Source organism: Macaca fascicularis, chromosome X (assembly GCF_037993035.2).
Source record: "Macaca fascicularis isolate 582-1 chromosome X, T2T-MFA8v1.1".
NCBI classification, from domain to species: Eukaryota; Metazoa; Chordata; class Mammalia; order Primates; family Cercopithecidae; genus Macaca; species Macaca fascicularis.
The window spans coordinates 75234673-75262389 of NC_088395.1; the positions used below are offsets into that span (position 1 = coordinate 75234673).

At 42.3% G+C, this 27717-nt stretch overlaps 1 protein-coding gene across 4 annotated transcripts in view; it reads left to right on the top strand.

Annotated features, from left to right (window-relative positions):
* Nucleotides 1-1728: 1728 nt before the first annotated feature.
* The window catches only part of YIPF6 (Yip1 domain family member 6), a 78490-nt gene continuing 52501 nt past the window's right edge, over nt 1729-27717 (top strand). For 3 of the 4 annotated variants that reach the window (XM_045384437.2, XM_005593814.5, XM_065538442.2), the window contains exons 1-6: nt 1729-1816; nt 14943-15071; nt 16425-16503; nt 21939-21981; nt 24528-24653; nt 25943-26100. In XM_045384437.2, coding sequence (XP_045240372.1) covers nt 1760-1816; nt 14943-15071; nt 16425-16503; nt 21939-21981; nt 24528-24653; nt 25943-26100 — 592 coding nt within the window. In that variant the 5' untranslated portion in view covers nt 1729-1759. Of the gene's footprint in view, nt 1851-14942; nt 15072-16424; nt 16504-21938; nt 21982-24527; nt 24654-25942; nt 26101-27717 lie in introns of all 4 variants that reach the window. The other variant, XM_005593815.5, reaches the window with a different exon arrangement.

Sequence of the window (27717 nt, forward strand, 5' to 3'; positions counted from 1 at the left end):
AGGCTACCTTGAAATACGTGGCCAAGAGGGCCAATAGATGAGGTTAGAAGGGGTAGAAGCTAGGGGCTTGTGGCTAGGGAGAGATAGCTAATTTTGGAGGTTGGCAAGGAAATAGCAGACATTATCAATGGCCTCAGGGAAGTGGGATGGGATGTGGTGGTCTGGTAATCATAGGGTGGGAGGATGAGGTGAGAGGCTGAGGCTGGAGTTGGGGCATTTGTAGATGATATTCCCTTGCAATTACAAAAAGATTTCATATCTACTGGCTTAAATTTTAATATCACTTCCACCAGTATTTGTGCAAGTACTAAAATTGTACTTGGTCAGAAGGGGAATTATCGTAAATAAAACAAAACAACAAACACCAAAAAAAAAAAAAAAAAAAAAAAAACCCTCCATTCGTTTGGAATTTTGTCCCTCCACATTCCACATTCTTCCTTCTTAAGTTTACTACTTGGATTGCCTTGTGTGTGTGTGTGTATATATATATTATATAAAACATTTTTATTTCACACCCATCCCCTGTGTTGTTGGTCAAATGCTTAACACCACCAAAGGGCACTCAGGCATCCTGGATGCTGATGCTGTCAACAATGGCTGCATGGTCTGACTACATTTTAGCCTGGGGCCAACGTAAACTGGGACCAGAAATACCGTGAAAGTCCAAAAGGATGAGATAAGGAAAAGAGGTTGGGACATGCAGATTATTTTTTATTTAAGTTATTCTCACAATAGTTACTCTCTTTTAGACCCTGAACATTTTCAGTACTTGCGCCAAATGGTTTAGCAACTTTTTTTTTTTTTTTTTTTTTTGAGACGGAGTCTCGCTCTGTTGCCCAGGCTGGAGTGCAGTGGAGCGATCTGGGCTCACTGCAAGCTCCGCCTTCCGGGTTCACGCCATTCTCCTGCCTCAGCCTCCCGAGTAGCTGGGACTACAGGCGCCCACCACCACGCCCGGCTAATTTTTTTGTATTTTTAGTAGAGACAGGGTTTCACCATGTAGCCAGGATGGTCTCGATCTCCTGACCTTGTGATCCACCCGCCTCGGCCTCCCAAAGTGCTGAGATTACAGGCATGAGCCACCGTGTTTAGCAATTTTTGAAGTGGGATTAACAAGTTTGGTCAACGAAGCTTCTTGCCCGCCCACCCCTAGAGTGGGTGCCCGAGAAAAGTAATCCTGGAGGGTCGGTGTGGAGGCAGTAGAGAGGTTTATAAAAGTCAAGGAAGTGGGAAGAGGCTTGGGAGCAGAAGGAGAGGCGCAGAGTCAGCGGGGCAGGGGCGGCGGCGGAGGGAGCAGTAGGTTGGGGCTTGAACCCTTCATTCCGGGGCACGGAAACTTGAAGTCGCTCGGGGGCCGGGGAAGGGTAGGAAGAGGCAGGCTCTTTCCTAGAATCGCCGTGATAGAGGGTCTGGCACTCCAAGCCAACTCCTGAGAACGGGAAATGGGCGGGGGGGTCGGTGGGGTGGAGAAGGCAGCAGTGGTCGCGAGAGCGAGGGAACGGTCTGAGAATCTGGCTTGAGTGTTAAAGGCGGAGCGTGTCTAGCGGGACCTGTGGCCCGGAAGAAGCGAGACAAGGCGATGCGAAGCTGTCCCTGACACCCCGAGGACCGAGGGAGAGCGAAGGGCCGCGGCCGCCGGCCATTGCCAGGCGCCATTAGGTGACGCGGCCGCACGCGATGACGCGCTGACCGGCCGTGGCCTCCACGTCGCAGGTTCCGCAAAGACCTGTGGGAGCGACCCGGGAGAAGGAGGGCCAAGATGGCGGAAGCGGAGGAGTCTCCAGGAGACCCGGGGACAGCATCGCCCAGGCCCCTGGTGAGCTTGGGATCTGCGACAAAAGGGACCGAGGGTGAGGCAGAGTGCCCCCTAAAGAAGTCGGGGAACGGGCTCGTGGCCTGAGAGCTGGATCCCCTTCCGCCCGGCAGGCCCTTCCTGTACCCGACGCCAGAACCAGTCCCAACGCTACACCTGTTCTTTGTGCTAACCATTTTGCCCCATGCCCTCCTGGTTCCTTCCAGGTCTTTTTGTGAAACTCCAATCTTTCCTTTCCCATCCTCCCAGGGCTCGTCATCGTCCCCTACATTGTGTTAAATGGCGAACTTTAGGTGATTTCTTAAGTTATCTTTTCTTCTGCTGTCCCCTCATTTTTATCAAAACCTGTCACCAACCTTTGTTGAAGGAATGAGAGATTGCTTCCCATGGGACATTAACGTTTTATTGCTTATAACTTTAGTATTGACTTGTTCCGTGACCCCAGTAGGCCAGGTTTAACCCCTGCCATTCCTGTCGCAGCTCCTTGCCATTCTCTTCACCATACTTGTTCTCCTTTCTTATTTTTTACTTTTTTTTTTTTTTTTTTTTAAATCGAGACGGTTTTATTCTGTCACCCAGGCTGGAGGGCAGTGGCGCCCTCTCCGCTCACTGCAACCTCTGCCTCCCAGGCTCACGTGATCCTCCCACCTCAGCCTCCCTAGTAGCTAGGACCACAGGTGCATGCCACCACACCCGGCTAATTTTTTGTAGTTTTTGTAGAGATGGGGTTTTGCCATGTTGCTCAGGCTGGTCTCGAACTCCTGGGCTCAAGCTATCCTCCTGCCTCGGCCTTCCAAAGTGTTGGGATTACAGGCGTGAGCCACTGTGCCCAGCCAACTTCACCATACTCTCTTGCTCCTGTCTCTGCAAGGGATAGAATTTCCATTGCAAGCCCAAAGTGTGGACAAGTATTTTAAGAACACAGGCTTTGGAGTTAAACTTTACCTGGGATGGAATCCACCCACTTTGTGAGTTTGGGCAAGTCATTTTGTGGAGGGTGTTTCTTCATCTGTAAAATGGAGATAAAAATAACTGCCTCAAAAGAGTTTTTAGAAAGATCAAATGGCGTAATTTATGTAACATGTCTAATACTATCAGTACCATCAACTGAGGAGTATAAAGAGTTCAACATTCTGCTCCTGTCCCTCTTCTCAATGTGTTTGGTTATATAGTAGTTGCTCACTAAATGGTTCTTCCCTTTCCTCTTTTTTTTTTTTTTTTTTTCTCTTTTTCTTTTTCTTTTTTGAGGCAGAGTTTTGCTCTTGTCGCCCAGGCTGGAGTGCAATGGCACAATCTCTGCTCACTGCAACCTCCGCCTCTGGGATTTAAGCAATTCTCCTGCCTCAGCCTCCCGAGTAGCTGGGATTACAGGTGCCTGCCACTACGTCCAGCTAATTTTTGTATTTTTAGTAGAGATGGGGTTTCACCATGTTGGCCAGGCTAGTCTTGAACTACTGACCTCAGGTGATCTGCCTGCCTCGGCCTCCCAAAGTGCTGGGACACAGGTGTGAGCCACTGTGCCCTGCCCCCTTTCTTCTGTTTTGAATTAGCAACTTAACATAGTGAACTGAGCTAGGAGATCAGTGAACTTGATTCTAGTCCTAGCTCTGCTGCTTACTCTCTCCATTTGTTCACCTCTTCATTCACTCAACAAATATTTATTGAGCATCCATTACTATGTTCCAGGCACTCCTTTCGACACTGGGGATATGGCAATAAGAGTGAGTTGTGTTAAGTTCTATTATGACCTTGAGTAAAATCAGGCTGAACCCCAGTTTCCTCATTTGGAAAAGGGTGATAGGAACACATCACTGAATTAGCGAAGAGTACTAAATGAGATAATATACACATAGTGCCTACTAAGACATTGTCATAGGTGCTTAGTAGTTTTTAGTTTCTCTCTTTCATTTAAACTTCTCCACCCCTCTTCTGTGAAGCTTTCCCCCAGTTAACTTCAGTGGTTCTAATCACTCATTACTCAATATGCAGTCTGCTTCCATTCAACAAATGTTTAGTGAACTCCCACAATGAGTAATGCACTGTGCTAGTTGCTGTAGGGAATGCAAAGGGCCTACCTCTATAGTGCTACCAGTCTAAGTTGTAGGGATAAGACAAGTACACAATGCTAAAATAAGGCAGTATATAAGAGAAAGTTACACAAAGAATATTACAGAAATTTAAAGGAAAATGCTGTCATGTCCAGTTGGGGTGACCAAGCTACACGGTGGAAGTTATATTTGAAAGGACTTCAAAGGATGGGTAGGATTTGAAATTGCAGGTGAGCATAAGAGCTATCAATAACTGAGCACCTGCTACATGGTAGATATTGTGCTAGACATCCTCTGCGTATTTGCTAAACTTTACAGCAATCATTTCAGTTAGGTGGCTTTTAACTACATTTTATGTGCAGATGAGGATATGAGATGCAGGGAGGTTTGATGATTTCCCTAGGGTCTACATCCAGTTAGTGCCCATGCCTGATATTTGAACCTAGATCTGACTCTGAAGCCCAGACTATATCCATTTGTGCTACACAGCCTCTTGTGAACAAAGGCACAGATGTTGGAAGGTGCTAATATATATATAGAACAACAGGTAGATCACTTTGGCTGAAGCACAGGGAATTATTAGGAGATAAGCCTCCACATGTAAGCCTACTGAGTTAGGAAGGCAGTATGGAACAGTGGTGATTTGGTATGTGTACTCTGGAGTCGATTTGCTTAGGTTTGATTCTAAGCACTGTCACTTAACTAGCGGGATATTGGGGAAATTACCAAACCCCTCCTTGCTTCAGTTTCCCCATCTGTAAAATAGAGATATAACAATACTTAATTCATAGGGTTGTTAGGTGGAATGAGTTAACACATTGGATAAATTAACACACTTAATAGAATGTCTGGCATATAATATTGCAATAAGTATTATTTCTTATTATCGACTACTAACCTGGGAGGCTTAATGGGCTACAAGGAGCCAGTGGAAATTTTTGAGGAGGGAAGAATTTGAAATCATGAATTGGACAACATAATAGAGGGTAAGTTACAGTGGGGGAATATCTGGAATCTAGAAGGGCAGTGAAGCTGTTGCAGTAGTTTTGGGAAGAAATGATAGGGATCTGGACAACAGCAGTGGCAGGAGACAAGAGGATTTCAGACAAGGCAGAATCCACGAGGGTTTGTAGTATGTGAAGGAGGATTTGTCTTAGATCAGTATTTTGCAAACTTTAGTGTGCTAGCAGTCATCTGGGGAATCTTGTTAATTTGCAGGTTCTGATTCAGTTGGTTTGAGATAGGGCCCGAGATTTTGCATTTCTAACAGACTCCCTGGTGATGCTGCTGCTGCTGCTCCCGGTACCACATTTTGAAGAGTATGGTTGTAGACACCCAAGAGTATAGTGACACTCTGAACAAAAATAGATAATATACAAGGAGGGTTAGCTGGATGAGGGCCTTAAAAGTTGATTAATTCAGTTTGGGACATGTTTAGTTTGCGATACTGGCAGGCCATTCGATAGATATCCAACAGGCAATTGGACTTTAAAACCTGTACTTCAGGGCTCAGAAGAGGTCATGCCTAGAGATGTTGCTTTAGGAGTCATCTGCACAGGGTTACAAAGACAGAATCTTGGGTAATGCCTGTATTTAGCGGGCAGGAAGAAAAGGTAGGCTGTAATAATGGCTGCAGTCTGGGGTCTTTTTTTTTTTTTTTTTTTTTTTGAGACAGAGTTTTGCTCTTGTCATCCAGGGCTAGAGTGCAATGGTGCCACCTTTGCTCACTGCAACCTCTGCCTCCCAGGTTCAAGTGATTCTCCTGCCTCAGCCTCCCCGAGTAGCTGGGATCACAGGCATGCACCACCATGCCCAGAAGATTTTTGTATTTTTAGTAGAGATGGGGTTTCACCATGTTGGCCAGGCTGGTCTCAAACTACAATCTGGGATCTTTGGAAGATCTCAGGCTGTGAGGAAGCTGGCCCCAGGTGAAGGGCTGGCTGGAGACCATGCCCACTGGCTATTCCTTCATCCACTCCTGGGAGCCAAGCCTCTTTGAGCTGATTCTGGCTTCATGCTTCCCCTTGTTGGTTCCTTTTTCCAGGATTTTGGTCAGTAGTATAACCCATTTGCTCCCAGCTATTTTTTTTTTAGGGTTGCAGTCCCTGTTTTTATTGTGTGTTTTTGGCCCTGCCTCTACCTGTTCCCCTTACTGGCCCAAGCCAGGCAGAGCAGTGTGCATGTGTGTTTCTGTGAGCACATCTATATATGTGCAAGAGCCTGCCTGCTGATGGGAAAGGGGAGGGGCATGGATCCAAGTCGCCTTTCCTGCTGAGGGCTAGACAGAGAGCAGGGTCCATTAGCTGAGGCCCTGGAAGTCCTGTCTTTTATACATGGAGCTGGAGGGCCATAGTTCCTGACTCCATAGCTCATGGAACATTGTTGCTAATTCTTGAAGAGATAAAGGGGAGAGAGTAGGAGATCACATGGCACCTCAGTGACTACAGTGACTTCTGATACCAACTACCTGGAGTTAGGCCAAACTGCACAGGTTAAAAGCACAGTCCTCTACAAGACTGCTCTTCAGACACCAGCCACGATTTTGGGGGTTCCCAGGACAATCCTCACTTCAGAGCAAGCAGCTACAAATTCAGGGATTTCCACGTTCCCCTCAGATTTTTTTTTTTTTTGGCACAATCTCAGCTCACTGCAGCCTCTGCCTCAGCCTCCCAAGTATCTGGGACTACAGGCACATGCCACCATGCCCAGCTAACTTTTGTATTTTTGGTACAGATGGAGTTTCACCATGTTGACCAAGCTGGTCTCGAACTCCTGACCTCAAGTGATCCACCCATCTTGGCCTCTCAAATTGCTGGGATTACAGGTGTGAGCCATGGCACCTGGCCCTCCCTTCAGGTTTCATAATTCACTAGAATGACTCATAGAACTCAGAGCAGCACTCTACTTAAAATTACAATTTTATTATAGCAAAGGGATACAAATCCAAATGTGCAAAAGAGAGAGATACACAGGGCGAGGTCTGACAGAGTCCCAAACACAAAGATTCCTTGTCTTGTCCCTGTGGATTCAGGACATGTTACCCTCCTGGTTTGCTGGTATGTGACAATATGCAGAGTATTGCCAATCAGGGAAGTTCACTCATGTGTCTATAGTTTTTATTGGGGTTTCATTATGTAGGCATGGTTAATTGGATCATTGCTCGGATAATAGAACTCAGTCTTCAGGGTCCCACCACTCCCCAAAGTTTGGGCTTATATGTTGTGACTTAAAGCCCCAGACCTCTAGTTATATGCGCGGTGTTTCTGACGTGGTTAGCCCCCATCCTGAGTCATCTCCAGAGCACAAACTACATAAGGGTCTACTATGACTCACCTGTTAGCATAAACTACCAGAGCCCCTGTGAATATCAAAAATACTCCTCTATCATTCCGGAAATTCTAAGTTTAGAGGCTAACTCTCAAGAACAGGGGACAAAGGCCAGCTAAATTCTTTATTATACCATAGTGACAGAACTGGAATTGACTCCATGGGAATCTTGAACTTGAGCTAACATGTATCCAGCCCCTATTGTGTTCCTGTATTAATACATTTCTTCCTCACAATAACCCTGTGATGATGGTACCATTATCTCAATTTTACAGAGGAGGAAACTGAAGCACAGAGAGGCTAAGTAACCTGCTCATTGTCACATGGATAGTACATGATGGAGCTGGGATTTGAACTCAGGCTATTTGGCCTGCACTCTTAATCAGTATTCTCCAAATACCATGTTGAGCATTGGGTATGTGCTAGGTGCTGTACAGGTGTTATTTATTTTTATAGCAGTGTTGTTTCCATGTGAGATCCCTGTTTGACTTTAAAGCCTGTTTTTTTCTACTGTACTACCCTGCTTCTCCTAGCAGTAGCAGGCAACAGGGAAACTGAAAACAAGCAATCCTGGCACTTGAAAGGGCAGTGTTATAGTAGTGAAGAGAAAATATGGCTTCAAAAAGTGTTGGTTTTGGCTGGGTGCGGTGACTCGCATCTGTAATCCCAGCACTTTGTGAGGTCAAGGCGGGCAGATCACTTGAGGTCAGTAGTTTGAGACCAGCCTGGCCAACATGGCAAAACCCTGTCTCTACTAAAAATACAAAAATTACCCGGACGTGGTGGTGTGTGCCTGTAATCCCAACTACTTGGGAGGCTGAGACGAGAGAATCGCTTGAACCCAGGAAACGGAGGTTGCAGTGAGCTGAGATCATGCCACTACATTCCAGCTGGGTGACAGGGCGAGACTTCGTCTCAAAACAAACAAAATGGGTTGGTTTACGCATTACATGCTGCAGAGTATTAAAAGAGGATGAGGATTGAATGAAGATCCTTGTATTTCTTGATTATGTGAGGCTACTATCAGAGAGCACAATGTCAGTGAAGTGGTGAGAAGGCCACTGCCAGATTACAGAGGATTAAATGGGAAAGTGAAAAGTGTGATCAAGCAAGAGAAGAAGGGGAGTAGTTTGAGAGAATAGCAGAAACAAGGGAGCAATATATTTTTAAATTTTATTATAGAAGCTTTCAAATGTATAAATAAAATGAAAAGTAGTATAATGAACCTCATGTACCTATCAACATTCTGCTATTATTTTATTGGTCTCACCATATGTTTTTTCAGTCTTTTTATTTAAAACTAATTTTAGACATATAGAAAAGTGCAAAAATAGTAGAGAGAGTGCCTGTATTCCCTTCGCCCAGATTCCTCTAATGCTAACATTGTATATAAGCATAGTACACTGATCAGAACCAAGAAATTAACATTGGCAAAACACCATTACCTATAGACCATGTTTGAATTTTAGCAGGTTTTCCACTAATGGCTTTTTTTGTTCCAAGATCTTATCTAGGATCCCGCATTGCATTTAGTTGTTATTTTTCCTTCATTTCTTCCAATCTGTAATGGTTCTTCAGTCTTTTCTTATCTTTCATAATCTTTTCTGAGTATTTCAAAGCAAAGCCCAGACATATCATCTTCATCTGTAAATACTTCACTATGTTTCTCTAACAGGTAAGGACGTTTTCTTTGTTATCATACATAACAAAACTATCCGTTCACCTCGCAATTTTCTAAAAAGATAAAGTCCTTTTTGGTGTTTGTTTAAATCGGGATCCAGGCTGGGTGCAGTGGCTCATGCCTGTAATCCCAACACTTTGGGAGGCTGAGGTGGACAGATCACTTGAGGCCAGGAGTTTGAGACCAGCCTGGCCAACATGGTGAAACCCTATCTCTACTAAAAATACAAAAAAAAGAAGAAATAGCTTGCATGGTAGTGTGCACCTGTAGTCCCAGCTACTAAGGCAGTTGAGGCAGGAGAATTGCTTGAACCCTGTAGGCGGAGGCTGCAGTGAGCTGAGATCGCACCACTGCACTCTAGCCTGGGCAACAGAGTGAGACTCCATTTCAAAAAAAAAAAAAAAGGTAAATTGGATCCCCATATACACCTTCAACAATTATCTACTTACGATGAATCTTCTTTCTTCTACAGCCCTACCTACTTTCTGTATTATTTTGAGGCAAATCTCAGGCATCATTACATTAGTAAATATGTGGTATGTATCCTCTAAAAGATAAGGATTCTGGCTGGGCACGGTGGCTCATACCTGTAATCCCAGCACTTTGGGAGGCCGAGATGGGCAGATTGCTTGAGCCCAGAGGTTCGAGATCAACCTGGGCAACATGACAAAACCCTGTCTCTACCAAAAATTTAAAAACTAGCCTGGTGTGGTGGCACCACTTACAGTCCCAGCTACTTGAAAGGCTGAGATGGGACAATTGCTTGAGCCTGGGAGATTGAGGCTGCTGTAAGCTATGATCATGTTACTGCAATCCAACCTGGATGACAGAGCAAGACCTTGTTGCGAATAAATAAATAAATAAATAAATAAATAAATAAGGATTTTTTTTTTTCTGATTTTGTATTATTTTAGAGTTGTCATCTTGCTATGTTGCCCAGGCTGGAGTGCAGTGGCTGTTCACAGTCATGATCGTAGCACCCACAGCCTTCAACTTCTGGCCTCAAGGGACACTCTCACCTCAGTCTCCCAACTAGCTGGAACTATAGGTGTGCCACAGTTCCCAAATTAGAATTCTGCTTTTAGAGAGAACATAACCACAATAATAATGCGTGTAAAAATTAATAATTTCTTAATATATCTTATTAGGGTTCAAATTTCCAATTATCTCCTAAATTATATTTTTATAATTTAAAAATTGGCCCACTGCCTGTTTTTCTAAGTATAGTTTTCTGGGAACAGAGCTACACTTATTTATTTGTGTGTTATCTTTAGCTGCTTTCATGCTACAATGCAAAGTTCAGCAGTTGCAGCAGAAACCATATGGCTCTTAAAACCTGAAATATTTACTGTTTGACCCTTTACAGAAAGTTGGTGACCCCTGCTTTAGGCAATTATCTTTTAGAATAATTAAAAATAGGAAGAAATGTCATATTTGCCTTCATTTTAACCACTTTAGGAGATCATTTATTTATGTAAATCCAAGTTTCCTTCTGATATCATATTCCTTCTTTCTGAAGAACTTCCTTTAGCATTTCTTGTAGAATATATTTTAGCTTTTGCTTGTCTGAAAAACGTTTTTACTTTGCCTTTGTTTTTAATAGGTATTGCTGGGTTTAGAATTCTGTGTTAATAGTTTTATTCTTTTAGCCCTCCAGAAGTGTCCCTCCATTTTCTTTTGGTTTGCATAGTTTCTGGTGAGATGTCTTTCTTTATTTGTTTGTTTATATTTTGTTAGAGATGCCTATTTTTTTTTTTTTTTTTTTTTTTTTGCGGTGGAGTCCTACCCTGTCACTTAAGCTGGAGTGCAGTGGCATGATCTTGGCTCACTGCAACCTCCGCCTGCCGAGTTCAAGTGATTCTCCTGTCTCAGCCTCCCAAGTAGCAGGGATTACAGGCACCTGCCACCATGCCCAGCTAATTTTTATGTATTTTTAGTAGAGATGGGATTTCACCATGTTGGCCAGGCTGGTCTTGAACTCCTGACCTCAGGTGATCTGCCTACCTCAGCCTCCCAAAATGCTGGGATTACAGGTGTGAGCCACCATGCCCGGCCTTTTATTATAATTCTTATCTTTGTTCCTATGAATGCAATGCCTTTCTCTTTGGCTACTTTCAAGATTTTCTCTTTCTTTGGTTTTCAGTAGTTTGTGTCTAGGTTTGTGGATTTTTTCATTTTGTAGTTTGGTATTCATCTTGATTGGGGTTCTCTTAAGCTTGCATCTGTCCTTTCATATCTCATTATTTTTGGAAAATTTTCAGCTATTCTTTTTTTTTTTTTTTTTGAGACAGAGTCTCGAGTTCAGTGGCATGATCTTGGGCTCTGCAAGCCTTGAACTCCTGGGCTCAGGTGATCCTCCCACCATAGCCTCCCAAGTAACTGGGACTACAGGTGTGTGCCACCACTCCTGGCTAATTTTTTTTTTTTTTTTTTTTTTTTTTTTTTTTTTTTTGAGACGGAGTCTCGCTCTGTCGCCCAGGCTGGAGTGCAGTGGCCGGATCTCAGCTCACTGCAAGCTCCGCCTCCCGGGTTTACGCCATTCTCCTGCCTCAGCCTCCCGAGTAGCTGGGACTACAGGCGCCCGCCACCGCGCCCGGCTAGTTTTTTGTATTTTTTAGTAGAGACGGGGTTTCATCGTGTTAGCCAGGATGGTCTCGCTCTCCTGACCTCGTGATCCGCCCGTCTCGGCCTCCCAAAGTGCTGGGATTACAGGCTTGAGCCACCGCGCCCGGCCTAATTTTTAAATATTTTTTTGTAGAGATGGAGTTTCACCATGTTGCCCAGGCTGGTCTGGAATTCGTGGGCTCAAGCATTCTGTCTGCCTCGGCCTACCAAAGTGCTAGGATTACAGGCGTCAGCCACTGCAGTTGGCCTATATCTCTTCAGAGCCGTTATCTTTCTATTCTTCTGGGATTCCAATTATTTACATAATAAGACCATTTAATGTTTTCCCATAGTTCCTACATACTCTATTCTTTTATCTTTTGTTCTTTTACTCTTCTCTTTTTGTTTTAGTTTGGATAATTTTGACTGACCTAGCTCTGAAATCTTTGGTATTGAGTTAACTGATAAGGCTGGCAAAGGCATCCTTCATCTGTTACTATGTTCATGTATTTCTCGCATTGCCATCTGATTCTTACAGTTTCCATCTCTTTGCAGAAATTCATCACCATTCATGCATGTACCTTTTCTACTAGAGCCTTTTGCATATTAAACATAGTAATCTTAAATTTCTTTTCTGATAATTCTAACATCTTGGTCATCTCAGAGTCTGGTTTTGTTGATTGCTTTGTCTCATAGTGGGTTGTTTTTTCATGTGAATATGGGGGAGATAATTTGTTATTGATATTGAACGCTAGACATCATGTATACACTGCCAGAAGTGGCACACCTCTGCTACTGAGTTGTCAGTCAGTAGGGGTTAAGTCAGTCTAGTCAGGAGTTGAGCTTCATTTGTTCTTTTTTCGTTGTTGCTATGGGTACCTTCAGTGCATCACCAGCTTCAGATTCCTCTGCTGTTACCTTGTGTTTAGGGGTAGGGGTGCTATGTTGTCCCAGTGTTTTGTTTTTTGTTGTTGTTTTGGTTTGGTTTTTTTTGAGACAGCGTCTCACTCTGTTACCCAGGCTGGAGTGCAATGGCGTGATCATAGCTTACTGCAGCCTTGACCTCCTGGGCTCAAGTGATCCTCCCACTTTAGCCTCCTCAGTAGCTGGGACCACAGTTGCATGCCACCATGCCCAACTAATTTTTTAAAAACATTTTTTTGTAGAGATGGGGGTCTCACTATATTACCCAGACTAGTCTCAAACTCCTGGCCTCAAGCAATTCTCCTACCTCAGCCTCCCAGTGTTGGGATTACAGGCATGAGCCACTGCACCCAGCCCCAATGTTTTTATTAATGTTCATGTTCTATACTCAGCTTCTGTCTTTGCCCTTGCATCTCATGGTGAGTCTCTTTCTAAGCTCTAGCCCTTCCTCCAGCAGTAGACTGCTGTTGTTTATTGCTCCATACTTGCTAGCCTGGTGATAGGGGCCAGGGAAAGGGGATTCTTTGTTGTCATAGTCTAGTCTCTGCCTTAGGCATACCGTGTGTCCCTGGGTCTCCTGGGTGGCACTTTCTTAGTGATCCTGTCCCCCTCCTAGCTGAAGGAAACTCTTAACGGTCTGGGCCCAGGATGGTTTCTTGTCCATCCCTTAGTAGTAGAGAGCTTTTCCTTTTCCCTTTCACCAGCTTCAGTGAGTTGTTGCCTGTGTTCTGAAAGCAACTTGTTTTTGTCCAAGTGGCTTTAAGGCTCTTTCTCTCTAGGGGCTTTTTTCTAGAGAAGAGCCTGCAAGAGGGTGTGAACTCCCCTTGAGTCTGTTGCTTCTAGGGGTTCTGTACTCTTGTGCTAGTCCATACTTGGACTTTAGCAATTTATTTAAAATTTTGGTGGAATTCTCACCCATCTGTGTGGTGTGGTGTGCAGCATTGTCTTCTCCTCATGCTTTGCTACCGTTGAGCCACTGCTGATGTCTCTTCGTGGAAGCACCTGGCGTTCTTTAGATTTCATCCAGGCTACTTGGTCTCCCTACAACTCAGGTCTCAGATGAATTCAGGGAAAGTTATGATAAAGTAAAGTATCTAGCCTTTTCTCATTGTTCTCCTTGGGGAATGGTCTTTCCAGCTTCCTAGATCTTAGTCAGAAGTCAAATTACAGTGTTATATAGTCACTTGAAATAGGTGCTGTCTTTGTGGTTGTGTGTTTATTTCAGTACGCGGTAGTTTCATTGGTTTAATTTTTCTCTCAGTTTCAGGGATTGCTTCCTTCAAATTTTAATTTTGTTTCATAATTGTGTGAACTGTTTATATGATTGCAAGTCATTTATACGAACAATATGTATTGAAAAAAGCCTAGTTTCTCTCCCTGTCTGCTCTATCCTATTCCTTTCTTTCCTCTATAGGAAACCTTAAAAAAAAATTCTATGGAATGTTTCTTATAGTTAAGAAATATGAATGTGGTTAAGAAATTTATTTTATTTCATTTTATTTATTTATTTATTTATTTATTTATGACGGAGTTTTGTTCTTGGTGCCCAGGCTGGAGTGCAATGGTGTGATCTCGGCTCACCGCAACCTTCACCTCCTGGGTTCAAGCGATTCTCCTGCCTCAGCCTCCCGAGTAGCTTGGATTACAGGCATGCGCCACCATGCCCAGCTAATTTTGTATTTTTAGTAGAGATGGGATTTCTCCATGTTGGTCAGGCTGGTCTCAAATTCCCGACCTCAGGTGATCTGCTCACCTTGGCCTCCCAAAGTGCTGGGATTACAGGCATGAGCCACCGCACCCAACCCTTTACAAATTCTGTGAACATCCTCATTCTTTCTAAAATTGCAGTATACTGTCTTGTGTTTCCTCTATCTGCAACTGTTGCCCACTAAAAATTGTGCCTACTGGTCCAAAAACTGTATGAGAAGGCATTGCCTCTATTTTCTTAGGAATTTGTAGATTCGAGTTTCGGTTGTAATAAAATTTAGCAGATGAGTATGAATTTAAAAGTTCACATTCCTTATTCACTTTGAAAATTGTATTTGCTCTGTGATTGCCAGGTAACCTATAAAGAGTGTAATCAAGGTATATTTTGCTATTTCCCTTTTCCTCCCACTTGCCTTTATGGTTCATGTAATGCTCATTTTTAGCCAGCAGAGGCCACTAGAGCCTGCTAGGGAGCAGAAGTGCAACAGAAATGCAGCCATTCTAAGACAGTGATTGCTAAAAGGTCACTTTTTAATAACTTTACAATTATTATCTCAATTTTGCTAGCTTGTGCCATGTGAAGATTTTATGCTAAATGTTGGTGGGCAAGAAGGTGTCTATGACATTTACTTTAGTTTTTTCATTATGTTTAATCTTTAAAGAAATAAATTTGAGAATTATTGTTAACTGCATTGTGTAATGTCTGTTGAGCTAACACCTACTTTCCTATGTAAAACCCTACAAAATACATGGTCCCAACTCTCTAGGAAATGATGATATATATGAGGAATGCTACAGTTTATTACAGGCTTACTTTTTTTCCCATGACTCCTCTCAGTTTGCAGGCCTTTCAGATATATCCATCTCACAAGACATCCCCGTAGAAGGAGAAATCACCATTCCTATGAAATCTCGCATCCGGGAGTTTGACAGCTCCACATTAAATGAATCTGTTCGCAATACAATCGTAAGTTAGACTAGTTGAGAGAACTTCTGTTCAGTATCCTGGGACTAAGTAACTGATAGTACTTTGCAATATTTTCATTTGGTTCACTGGTTTTGAATATGTTTTATATACTGAAGTTTAATATTTTATTCTAGAGAATAATTTGGTACAGCCTTTTTGGAGAGCAGTTTGGTTATAATGCATATTAAGAATCTTAAAACCGCAAGGTGTGGTGACTCGCGCCTGTAATCTCAGCCCTTTGGGAGGCCAAGGCGGGCGGATCACCTGAGTTCAGGAGTTCAAGACCAACCTGACCCACATGGTGAAACCCCATCTCTACTAAAAATACAAAAATTAGCCGGACATGGTGGCGCACGCCTGTAATCCCAGCTGCTTGGGAGACTGAGGCAGGAGAATCGCTTGAACCTGGGAGGTGGAGGTTGCAGTGAGCGGAGATCACACCACTGTACTCTGGCCTGGGCAACAGAGCGAGACTCCGTCTCAAAAAAAAAAAAAAAAACTTAAAATGTCCAAATCTTTTTAAACCAATATATTATCATACTTCTCCAAATATAGTATAAGGAAAGTTTTAAAATGTAAAACAAAAATTTTCAACATAAAAGTATCAATATACAAAGATGTTTATTATAGCATTCTTTGTAATAGGGGAAAGCTAGAAATAAATGAACCATAGATGAGGTATTGGTTAGGTAAATTATGTTATATCTTTGTGATGGGATGCTAAACAACTATTAAAAATTATGTTTACAAAGTGTTTAATAACATGGATAAAGTTCTAGGTGAAAAAACTAAAACAGAATTAGCTCAGTGGTACTTTGAGAGGTTGTATTTGTATTACTGAACCCTTCCTCCAGTTTCGTGATTTTTTTTTTAATCTGGCTTCTAGGATTTGTTTACCAATTAAATTGGGAATGTTAGAAATTTATTTCATATATTGCAAAGAATGTGGTAGCTAGAGAGCAGGCTAATTGACCCTTGAGACCTCATCTTCTATGAACTGAATGTCACATACTGTGTTTTGTAGAGCAGCTTTTTATAGTGCAATTGTTTTAGTTTCTTCAAGTAGCCTATTGGGAGGGCTGTGTTTCTTTTTTATGGATTTGTTTTCAACATCAAAACAGAACAGATGAAAAAAGATGTGGAAAAGTGTTAAAAGTTGGCTTAAGGAGTTAATAGAAAAAGCATACCCTACCTCTCTGGTTTGTTTGTGTAGTGAAGGAGTTGAACTGGAATTATCTGCAAAATTCAATGAAGAGTTCACAGGAGATTGAAATAAAAGAAATTTTAGCAAATTAAGTAAGGCTGCTGACAACCTTGGTCATCACAATACAACAGGTTGTTTCTGTTTTTCAGATGCGTGATCTAAAAGCTGTTGGGAAAAAATTCATGCATGTTTTGTACCCAAGGAAAAGTAATACTCTTTTGAGAGATTGTAAGTATATGAAGTTTTTAAGGGTTTGCTTAATCTATCTCACCGTGCCTTATCATAAGTACTTTATAAGGCAAAGGCTCTGTGGTAATAAAACTGACATCATTTTGTAGGATGAAAAAAATATGTAAATGATATATAAATCAAACTTCTGGCAGAAATTAAACATTTATTTTATTTTATTTTTATTTTTATTTTTTTTGAGACAGAGTCTCACTCTGACTCCCAGGCTGGAGTGCCGTGGTGTGATCTTGGCTCACTGCAACCTCCGCCCCCTGGGTTCAAGTAATTTTCATGCCTCAGCCTCCTGAGTAGCTGAGATTAAAGGTGCCTGCCACCACGCCCAGCTAATTTTTTTGTATTTTTAGTAGAGACGGGTTTCACCATGTTGGCCAGGCTGGTCTCCAACTCCCGACCTCAGGTGATCCATCTGCCTCAGCCTCCCAAAGTGCTAGGATTACAGGCAGAAATTAAAAATTTAGATTGGAATCTCAGAGACTGAAAGATTTTGCTTATTATATTGCCCGCATCAATAAATATACCTCATCAATAAATATACAGTGTCCAGGCATGGTGGCTCATATGTGTAATACCAGCACTTGGGAGGCTGAAGCAGGAGGATTGTTTGAACTCAGGGGTTTGAGACCAGCCTGGGCAACATGGCAAGACCTCATTTCTACTAAAAATTAAAAAACTAACCAAGCCTGATAGCGCATGCCTGTAGTCCTAGCTACTTGGGAGGCTGAGGTGGGAGGATTGCTTGAGCCCAGGAGATCAAGGCTGTAGTGAGTCATGACTGTACCCTAGCCTGGGTGATAGAGCGAGACCTGTCTCAAAAAAAAAAAAAAATTATATATATATATATATATATATATATATATATATATATATATAGCATACATATAAATTTTTTTTTAATTTATTTTTTATTTTTTTTGAGACGGAGTCTCGCTCTGTCGCCCAGGCTGGAGTGCAGTGGCCGGATCTCAGCTCACTGCAAGCTCCGCCTCCCGGGTTCACACCATTCTCCTGCCTCAGCCTCCCGAGTGGCTGGGACTACAGGCGCCCGCCACCTCGCCTGGCTAGTTTTTTATATTTTTAGTAGAGACGGGGTTTCACCATGTTAGCCAGGATGGTCTCAATCTCCTGACCTCGTGATCCACCCGTCTCGGCCTCCCAAAGTGCTGGCATTACAGGCTTGAGCCACCGCGCCCGGCCCATATAAATTTTTAAAAATGCTCTAGTGGTTACTACAAAATGCATTTCTGGAGGCTGCTAATTTATAATATTTACATATATTGCATAATATTCTTGGAAGCTGCTGACACATAAAGAATTAATGATCTCCAAGGGAAAGGCAAATGTTTAAATTTTTGTTTGTTAGTTTTTTGAGATGGAGTCTTGCTCTGTTGCCCAGGCTGGAGTGCAATGGCACAATCTCAGCTTACTGCAACCTCTGCCTCCAGGGTTCAAGCGATTCTTCTGCCTCAGCCTCTGGAATAGCTGGGATTACAGGTGCCCGCCACCACATCCAGCTAATTTTTGTATTGTTAGTAGAGATGGATTTTGCCATGTTGGCCAGGCTGGTCTCGAACTGCTGACCTGAAATGGTCCACCTGCCTTGGCCTCCCAGAGTGCTGGGATTACAGGCGAGAGCCACCACCCCTGGCCTAAATGTTAATATAATAGTAAATACCCATAAACATTTAACAAATTATTAGTACCTTTATTGACAGTTTCATTTTGAAGCCTATCATTTAGTCTGATGACTGCTTTCTTTATCAGAGTTCTGTCAAAACAGACAGCGTCTCACTCTGTTACCAAGGCTGAGATGCAATGGCATAATCATAGCTCACTGCAGCCTCAAACTCCTGGGCTCAAGCAGTCCTTCTGCCACAGTCTCCTGAGTAGCTGGTACTGTAGGCATGTGCCACCACACCTGGCTAGTTTTTAAATATTTTGTAGAGATGGGGGTCTCCCTGTGTTGCCCAGGCTTGTCTCAAACTCCCGGCCTCAAGCAGTCTGCCCACCTCAGCCTCCTAAAGTGCTGGGATTACAGGCAGGAGCCACTGTGCCCAGCCAATGTTTTATTTTTTCAACTTTTTTGTTAAAAACTAAGACAAACGCAAACACATTGGTCTAGGCCTTCACAGGATCAGAATTGGATCATCAGTACAATTGTCCTCCACCTCTATCTGTCCTATTGGAAGGTCTTCTGGGGCATGAACACGCATGAAACTGCCATCTTCAATTATAACAATGCCTTCTTCTGGAATATCTCCCGAAGGACCTGCCTGAGACTGTGTTATGGTTAACTTTTTTCTTTTTTTAGAGACATGATCTTGCTGTGTCACTCAGGCTGGAATGTAGTGGCGTGATTATAGCTCACTACGGCCTCAAATTTCTAGGCTCAAGCCATTCTCCCACCTCAGGCTCCCATGCCTGGAGCCTGTGCCAGCATGCCCAGCTAATTTTTAAAAATTTTTTTGTCCGGGCACGATGGTTCACGCTTCTAATCCCAGCACTTTGGCAGGCCAAGGTGGGTGGAACACCTGAGGTCAGGAGTTCCAGGTCAGCCTGGCCAACATGGTGAAACCCTGTCTCTATTACAAATACAAAAATTAGCTGAGTGTGGTGGCAGGCACCTGTAGTCCTAGCTACTCGGGAGGCTGAGGCGGGAGAATCGCTTGAACCCGGGAGGTGGAGGTTGCAGTGAGCCAAGATTGTGCCATTGCACTCCAGCCTGGGTGAAAAGAGGGAAACTCTGTCTCAAAACAAAGCAAACAAAGAAAAAACAAACAAACAAACAAACACGTGTTTTTAGAGACAGGGTCTTGCTCTGTTACTCAGGCTGAACTTTTTAGGTAGAAGTATGCTTCAACGTAACAATGAAAAGTATAGCATAGTAAACGCTTAAACCACAGTAGCATAGTCATTTTTTATCACTATCAAGTAGAGTATTATGTAGTGTACATAATTGTGCTATATTTTTATATGACTGGCAACATAGTAGGTTTGTTTATACCAGCATCACCACAGACACGTGAGTAATGTGTTGTACTGGATGTCACTAGGTGATAGGAATTTTTTAGCTCCATTATAATCTTATGGGACCACTGTCATTGACCAAAATGTCATTATGTGGCACATGACAGTACACTTGAATTCAGTTTTTAAGTTGAGCAATTAAAAAAGAAATTAATGAAATTAGCAGCAGTTTTATTAGAAGTGGTAGGATTATGGTTTTTTATGTCTTTTCCAAACTTTCCACAATGGTGTCAAAATTACTTATATAATTAAAAAATAAATAATATTAAGTATATAACTTTGCGTACGTCTCTTGGGTAAGGTTATATACATGTGAGGTTAAGGTTAGATGTGGGATATGTGCCTTTTTGGAATGAATTGAGGAAGGTAATTGTGCTCTAAGCTGTGTGCTACTGAACTGTTGGCATACAAATCACTCAGAAGCTTATTTTGTTTGTTTTTTTGAGACAGAGTCTTGCTCTGTCACCCAGGCTGGAGTGTAGTGAGTAGAGGTTGTGATCTTGGCTCACTGCAACCTCTGCCTCCTGGGTTTGAGTGATTCTCCTGCCTCAGCCTCCCGAGTAGCTGAGATAACTGGTATGTGCCACCACAACTGGCTTATTTTTTTGTATTTTTAGTTAGAGACGGGGTTTCACCATGTTGGCCAGGCTCGTCTCAAACTCCTGACCTTAAGTGGTCTTCCCGCCTCAGCTTCCCAAAGTGCTGGGATTATAGGCATGAGCTACCGAACCTGACCAAATCACTCGGTAGCTGTTTTTGTTGGTTTGTTTGTTTTGGAGACGGAGTCTTGCACTGTCACCCAGGCTGGAGTGCAGTGGCACGATCTTGGCTCACTGCAACCTCTGCCACCTGGGTTCAAGCAATTCCCATGCCTCAGCCTCCCGAGTAGCTGGGATTACAGGCACGTGCCACCATGCCCAGTGAATATTTTGTATTTAATAGAGATGGGATTTCATCATGTTGCCCAGGCAGGTCTCAAACTCCTGAGCTGAGGCCATCTACCCGCCTCAGCCTCCCAAAGTGCTATGATTACAAGCATGAGCCACCGCACCCAGCCTGCAGCTTTTGATTGAGGACCATGTTTGCTAGACCTGATGCTGGCAGAGCCTTCATAGCCTTTTGCAGTTTTCAGAAAGCTTTCATATGTTATTTGCTAAAGTTTAACCTTGTGAAATTACCAATACTGGGCTGTTTTTTTACCTAGAAGAACAGCAACTCTATATTAATTCAGTATACTAATTATAAAAGGGAAGCAGTACGACAGAGTGGCAACAACTTTGGTCTAAGAATCAAAAGACCAGGCCGGGTGTTGTGGCTCATGCCTGTAATCCCAGCACTTTGCGAGGCTGAGGCGAGTGGATCACTTGAGGCCAGGAGTTTAAGACTAGCCTGGGCAACACGGCGAAACTCCATCTTTACAAAAAATACAAATTAGCTGGGTGTGGTAGCATGTGCCTGTAGTCCCAACTACTCAGGAGGCTGAGGTAGGAGGATCACCTGAGCCTGGGAGGTTAAGGCTGCAGTGAGCCACGATCGCACCACTGCATTCTAGCCTGGGCAACAGAGTGAGGCCCTGTCTCAAAAAAAAAAAAAGAATCAGGCCAGGTGCGGTGGCTCACGTCTGTAACCCCAGCACTTTGGGAGGCCAAGGTAGGCGGATCACCTGAGGTCAGGAGTTCAAAACCATCCTAGCCAACATGGTGAAACCCTGTTTCTACTAAAAACACAAAAATTAGCCAAGTATGGTGGCGGGTGCCTGTAATTCCAGCTACTCGGGAGGCTGAGGCAGGAGAATCGCTTGAACCCAGGAGGCAGAGGATGCTATGAGCTGAGATTGCGCCATTGCACTCTAGCCTGGGCAACAAAAGCCAAACTCCATCTCAAAAAAAAAAAAAAAAAAAAAAAAAAAATCAGTAGCCCTAGGTTCTGGTCCCATCTCCACATATAAAACTAGGCAAGTCATTTCCTTCTCAGCTTCATTTTTTGTATTTGTGAACTGAGCATGATTATACTTGCCTTGTCTAATGCAGTCTCTGATCGGTAAAGTGCCTTGGCTATAGTCTTTTTTCTTAAGAGTATGGGGTAGGGAACCTAGGTCTTCTGATTGTTTGTCCATTGGTCTTTAATTATAGGATGCCAGTATGTGGCTTAGTAGATGGGGAGGAGGGAAGGGTGATTTGTGGGATATGAAGTAAACAAAACTTAAAGTCTATGTAAAGAAGTGCATTCAGGATTAGGGGACAGGGAGGGCAGGTAGTGGGAGAGGAGAGGTAGGAAGGCTTAGGCAGGAAAAGAGATCCTTGATGTCTGAATTCCAGGAGGGAGAGAGGTAGATATTGGAATAAAGATAGAAAATATTACCTTTGCTTCTGTCTTTTCTTGTCTCGTAGGGGATTTGTGGGGCCCTTTGATCCTTTGTGTGACACTCGCATTGTAAGTACTTGCATTTTCTTTCTTTGTCCTTTGAGCTAGACTAGACTTTTTTGTGGATTTTCAAAATTGTGGGGGATTTTGATTGAATATTTAATTTAGGACTTGTATGACTTGTTGGACATGTTGCACTCCTTAGGTATTTCAGCCTCTAACGTCACTTTCCAAATCAATTAAAAAATGATGAAATTAGGCTCACCTTCCTTAACCAATGACCTTTTAGTCTGTTTTAGCCATGTCTGTTCAACAAATATTTATTTACTTATTTAGTCTCTTGTTCCTCCCCGTTATTAAACTAAGTGAATTAAGGTTTAAGCACCCTTTGTTTGTAAACGTGATTCTCTGTAATCTTACTAAAAATATGAATGAGAATGAGAATAAATCAGAAGTAGTAGTGAAAAGCAAGATCGGGTTTCAGAGCATTGTACTTTTCCATACACGTTGTATGAAAGGAAGAGGACAGAGGAAGGAGAGAAAGGTTACACTAGAGAGAGGAATATAACCATTGATAGAGTGGGAAAAAATACTGCCCTGGAATTCAGTTCGGAGTTCGCATTCTGACTCTACTGTCAGCTAGCTATGCGACTTTGGGCTACTAATAACCAATGTTTGTATAATTTTTCCCAGTTTGCAGAAAACTTTGAAATACTTTCTCTTACTTTAGCCACATAGCAAGAATTAAAATTATTTTCTTTTCTTTTTTTTTTTTTGACAAATAAGCTCAGGTTCACAAAGGTTGAGGATTTAACCAAGATCACATAATCAGTGGTAGACCTGAGATTCAACCTCAGGTTTCCTCACTACCTACTCTGTACCTCTAGGGTTCATTACACATCTCTTCCCACCTAGTCACTCTGGGTCTCCTCTTCCATATCTGTAAAGGGAGATGGTTGAGGGTCCTTTCCAGGCTTAACCCTTTGTGGGTCTAAATTCACTAAGTTTCTTGCTGACTTCTCTAATTTTTTAAATTTAAATTGAGCATATATTAATTTAGGTAATAATGTTGAGTACTATTTCTTATGCTTTTAGTAACTATGTCAAGGGATGCAGCCTAATGCCTTGATGGAGGGGTTTATATTAGACATCCTGAGCATATATATATATTTTTGAAAGATTAACCTTATAGATTACGTAGTTTAACCCCACTTAGTTGCAGAGAAAACTGGAGTCCTAGGACATCAAGTGACATATCTAGTGACAGAATTAGGATCAGTATCTGGGTCTCTTGCTTTCCAGGCTAGTTAATATTCTTTCCATCATACCATGCTGAAGCAATAGGGATTCCAGGCAACAAGTGATGAGTGCTGGCCATTCTTTGCATCTGGTTGTCAGGACTCGGAATGGAATATGCATAGCATAGAATACAAAAGCCTGTGCGTACTGCCAAGTAGCATAGCAGGGCAAGAAAGACTTACAGTGTGACTTCTCTATACTGTTTAATAAGAAGAGGTTGTGAGCTTACAATTACTATTTTTCTTGGTAATAACACCAAGTCCAAATATTCAAAACAGTTTACATCTGTAAAATTCTTAGACAAAGAAAGAATAGTTAAGTGGTTGTTCAACTACTCAATTCCAAAGCAAAACCCTTTAGCAATAATCTGTATGTTTTGATGTTTTTAAAAATCAACAACTAAAAAGGTTTATAGACCGTTTCCATTTTTGTTTATTATTTTTATTTTGTTTTGAGGCAGTCTCACTCGGTTACCCAGGCGGAGTCGGTGGTGTGATTACAGCTCACTGTAGCCTCAACCTCCCAGGCTCAAGTGATTCTCCCAGCTCAGCCTTCCTAGTAGCTACAACTATAGGCGTGTACCACCGCGGCCAGCTAATTTATTTTTTGTGGAGACGGGGGTTTCGTCATGTTGCCCAGGCTGGTCTCGAACTCCTGGCCTCAAGCGATCTGCCTGCCTTGGCCTCCCAAAGTGCTGAGATTACAGGCTGAGCCACCATACCTGGCCTATTTCCGTTTTTAAATATCTCAACTGAAAGCTTAACCCAAGAATTGCAAATTCAGATATGTCTAAAGGCTAGAGTAGTAACCTAAATGCATGCAGTAGTGATATGGTGACTGTAAGCCCTTTGCACTTATGTCAGCTACATTTAATTGTTGCAGTGTTGGAATGCAGGCTCAGTGTTAGAAAGTCTAATAGTTTTTTCAAGAAGATCTAGAAATTCATATTCTTATGTGAAATAAAATAATGTCAACTTAAATTCAAAATCATCTTAAATATTATATAAGCCCAAAACCTCATATCTGTGAGGTACATTTGACCCTTCAGTTTATAACCACTGCTTAAAAAAAAAGGTCTTCAGTAATTCAACAAGGTCAAATGGAGCACACCTTGCAGTCCTGAGGCATTTGGAATTTGCAGTAAGGGATCCTTGCCAAATACTTATGTCATTTTCCTTTTAGTACAACCTACATATTACAGATCTTCGGGTGAGGTTATAGCACAGCAATCTGATTCAAAGTTTGAGAACCCATGCCTTAACTGTGTTGCCCTAAGTAAAAGATTAAGCAATTCTTATGCTGTTTCCTTTTCTCAGAATGCTGCAAAGAGACTCTGTAGATAGTGAAAAAGATGGAGGGCCCCAGTTTGCAGAGGTGTTTGTTATTGTCTGGTTTGGTGCAGTTACCATCACCCTCAACTCAAAGCTTCTTGGAGGGAACATGTGAGTATTATTAAAATGCATTGTTTTTCCCCCTTGCCAGGTAGTATATCTTAGATTAAGGAAGACAGGCTAGTTAGATTTTTTTTTTTTTTTTTTTTTTTTTTTGAGACAGGGTCTCAGTCTGTCACCCAGGCTGGAGTGCATTGATGTGATCATGACTTACTGCAGCCTCTATCTCCCAGGCTCAGCGTCCCAAGTAGCTGGGATCCTCCTGCCCCAGCATCCTGAGTAGCTGGGACTACAGGCATGTGGTACTATGCCTGGCTAATTTAAAAAAAATTTTTTTTTGTAGAGGTGGGGTCCCACTGTATTGCCTAGGCTGGTTTTGAACTCCTGGGTTCAAGTGATCCTCCCACCTTGGCCTCCCAAAATGCTGGGATTACAGGCATGAGTCACCATACCTGGCCTGATATTTTTTTAAAAAGAAAAATCGAACTAAATAAGGGCCAAAGAGAAGTGTTCTTAAAACCACTACTACTGGACAGAGATAACCTTGTTGAGTTAAATTGTCTTAAATTATCTGAGGTCCTTTAATAAGCTTCAGATACCCTCTCCAGGCCCTGAAATCATAGGCAGACTTTTTTGTGTAAGAAGAGTATGTACATTTTGGGGGGCAAGTGGTCCATAGCTTTCAACAAATTCTCAAGTATAATAAAAATTCTCAAGTATATATAAACTAGAAAGGATTAAGAACCACCATCTTAGAGGTTCAGAGAAAGATATCTGTAGGAACTAGAGCAGATCATCTGGTGTTAGATGATTGACTTTTAAGGGATCTGAGAGGAGAGGAGGAAGAGTATAGGGAAAGAAAATTAAAGCATGTACTTAATTTTTTTTTTTTTTTTTTTTTTGAGATGGAGTCTTGCTCTGTCACCCAGGCTGGAGTGCAGTGGCACGAGCTCAGCTCACTGCAACCTCCACCTCCCGGGTTCAAGCGATTTTCCTGCCTCAGCCTCCTGAGTAGCTGGGATTACAGGCACCCGCCACAATGCCCGGCTAATTTTTTTGCATTTTTAGTAGAGATGGGGTTTCACCATGTTGGCCAAGCTGGTCTCAAACTCCTGACCTCAGGTGATCCACCCACCTTGGCCTCCCAAAGTGTTGGTATTACAGGCGTAAGCCACCACACCCAGCCAAAAGCATGTACTTAATAATTAATGTTAGGATGTAGATGTTATGTACCAAGAAGGAGGAAACAGTCCATTATATAGAGAAATCTGTGTAATAAGCTGTGTCATAACACCCATCAGCTGTATTTATGATCTTTATTAATGTATTTTGTTTTTAAGATCTTTTTTTCAGAGCCTCTGTGTACTGGGTTACTGTATACTTCCCTTGACAGTAGCAATGCTGATTTGCCGGCTGGTACTTTTGGCTGATCCAGGACCTGTAAACTTCATGGTTCGGCTTTTTGTGGTGATTGTGATGTTTGCCTGGTCTATAGTTGGTAAGTATATACTTATTTCCACAATAACAGAACAAACAAAAACATGATTTAAAGATGAAGACCAGATGAGGAGCAGTATAAGTCCAAAGTTAGATGTGAGTAATACGATTCTTGACAGTATTATCCATAGAACCCTCTTCCCTGAGTAGGCAATGATGGGGCTGCTGTCTCTCTTATCTGAGTTGGATATCTGGACTTATAAGGTATGGAGAGTCACATCTTTTTTCTTTCTTAAAAAAAAAAAAAAAAGGTTGGGAGAGTGGATTACACTACATTTAGCCCAGTCCTGGTATATAAAAGGCATTAGGTGACTTGTGAAATGACTGGGATCTTTTCCTGACAAAGTAATTAAAATAAAAATAATAACATTTATTTATTGCTTATCAAAGGCCAGGCACCGTTTAAGAAATACTATTATTAGTCCCATCTTATAGATGAAGAACAGTTACAGAGAAGTTCGGCAGCTTGCCCTAGGTTGCATTACTAGTGAGTAAGAGAGTCAAATTGCAAACCAGGCAGTCATGAACCTTTAAGAACTGTACTATACTGCCTTTCAGTGTAGATTGTAAGCATCATTATATAGCACTTTTCTGCTTCAGTAGAACATTTTGCTAAAGACTAGGAAGGGCCTATAGCAATGATAATGAATGCTATGTGCTCATTGTTTTTACATTCCTAAAGTTCTCTTAAGATTCCAGCTTAAATTTAGAAGTGTTCACTAGCTTCTGCTTTAATGGATAGACAGACTGCTTAATATTTTTAAGTGTAGTAACATCTCATTGCTCTGGAACATGGTTGAAAGCTAACAAGTAATCCAACAAAGATCTGAGAGAGCCAGAATTGATATTCCAAAGACTGTATATTAAGCTTGGGTGCTTTTCCCATGGGGACAGTCCCTCATTCTCTCACTGAGAATCTCATAATTACCATACATGTAATTATATTTACTTAGTTATCCAGTATCCAGGCTCACAGGTGATCATGAAGTAGAATCATAGGAGAGAGCAACTTTAATTCAGCAAACATTAATCACAAACTATGTGTCAGGCATAATTTTAGGCATGGTCTTTGTCCTTGGAGTTCAAAATCTAACAGAGCCGCCCGACATGAAAGCACTTAAAGGCAATAGGTGTTCTAGGTGGGAGATGAAGATTTATACAAGGTAACATGATTATTCAGGAAAGATTTCCCAGAGGTGTGATGATGATGATGATGATGATTAGTATTTGAGACGGAGTCTCACTCTGTCGCCCAGGCTGGAGTGCGGTGGCACTATCTCGGCTCACTGTAACCTCCACCTCCTGGGTTCAAGCAGTTCTCCTGCCTCAGCCTCCCGAGTAGCTGGGATTACAGCTGTGTGCCACCACACCTGATTAATTTTTGTGTTTTTAGTAGAGATGGGATTTCACCATGTTGGCCAGGCTGTTCTCAAACTCCTGACTTCAGGTGATCCACCCGCCTTGGCCTCTCAAAGTACTGGGATTATAGACATGAGCCACCGTACCCGGCTGATTATTTTCATTTATTTATTTGGCTAAAATCTATATATATATATATGTTTTTATATTATTATTATACTTTAAGTTCTGGGACACATGTGCAGAACATGCAGGTTTA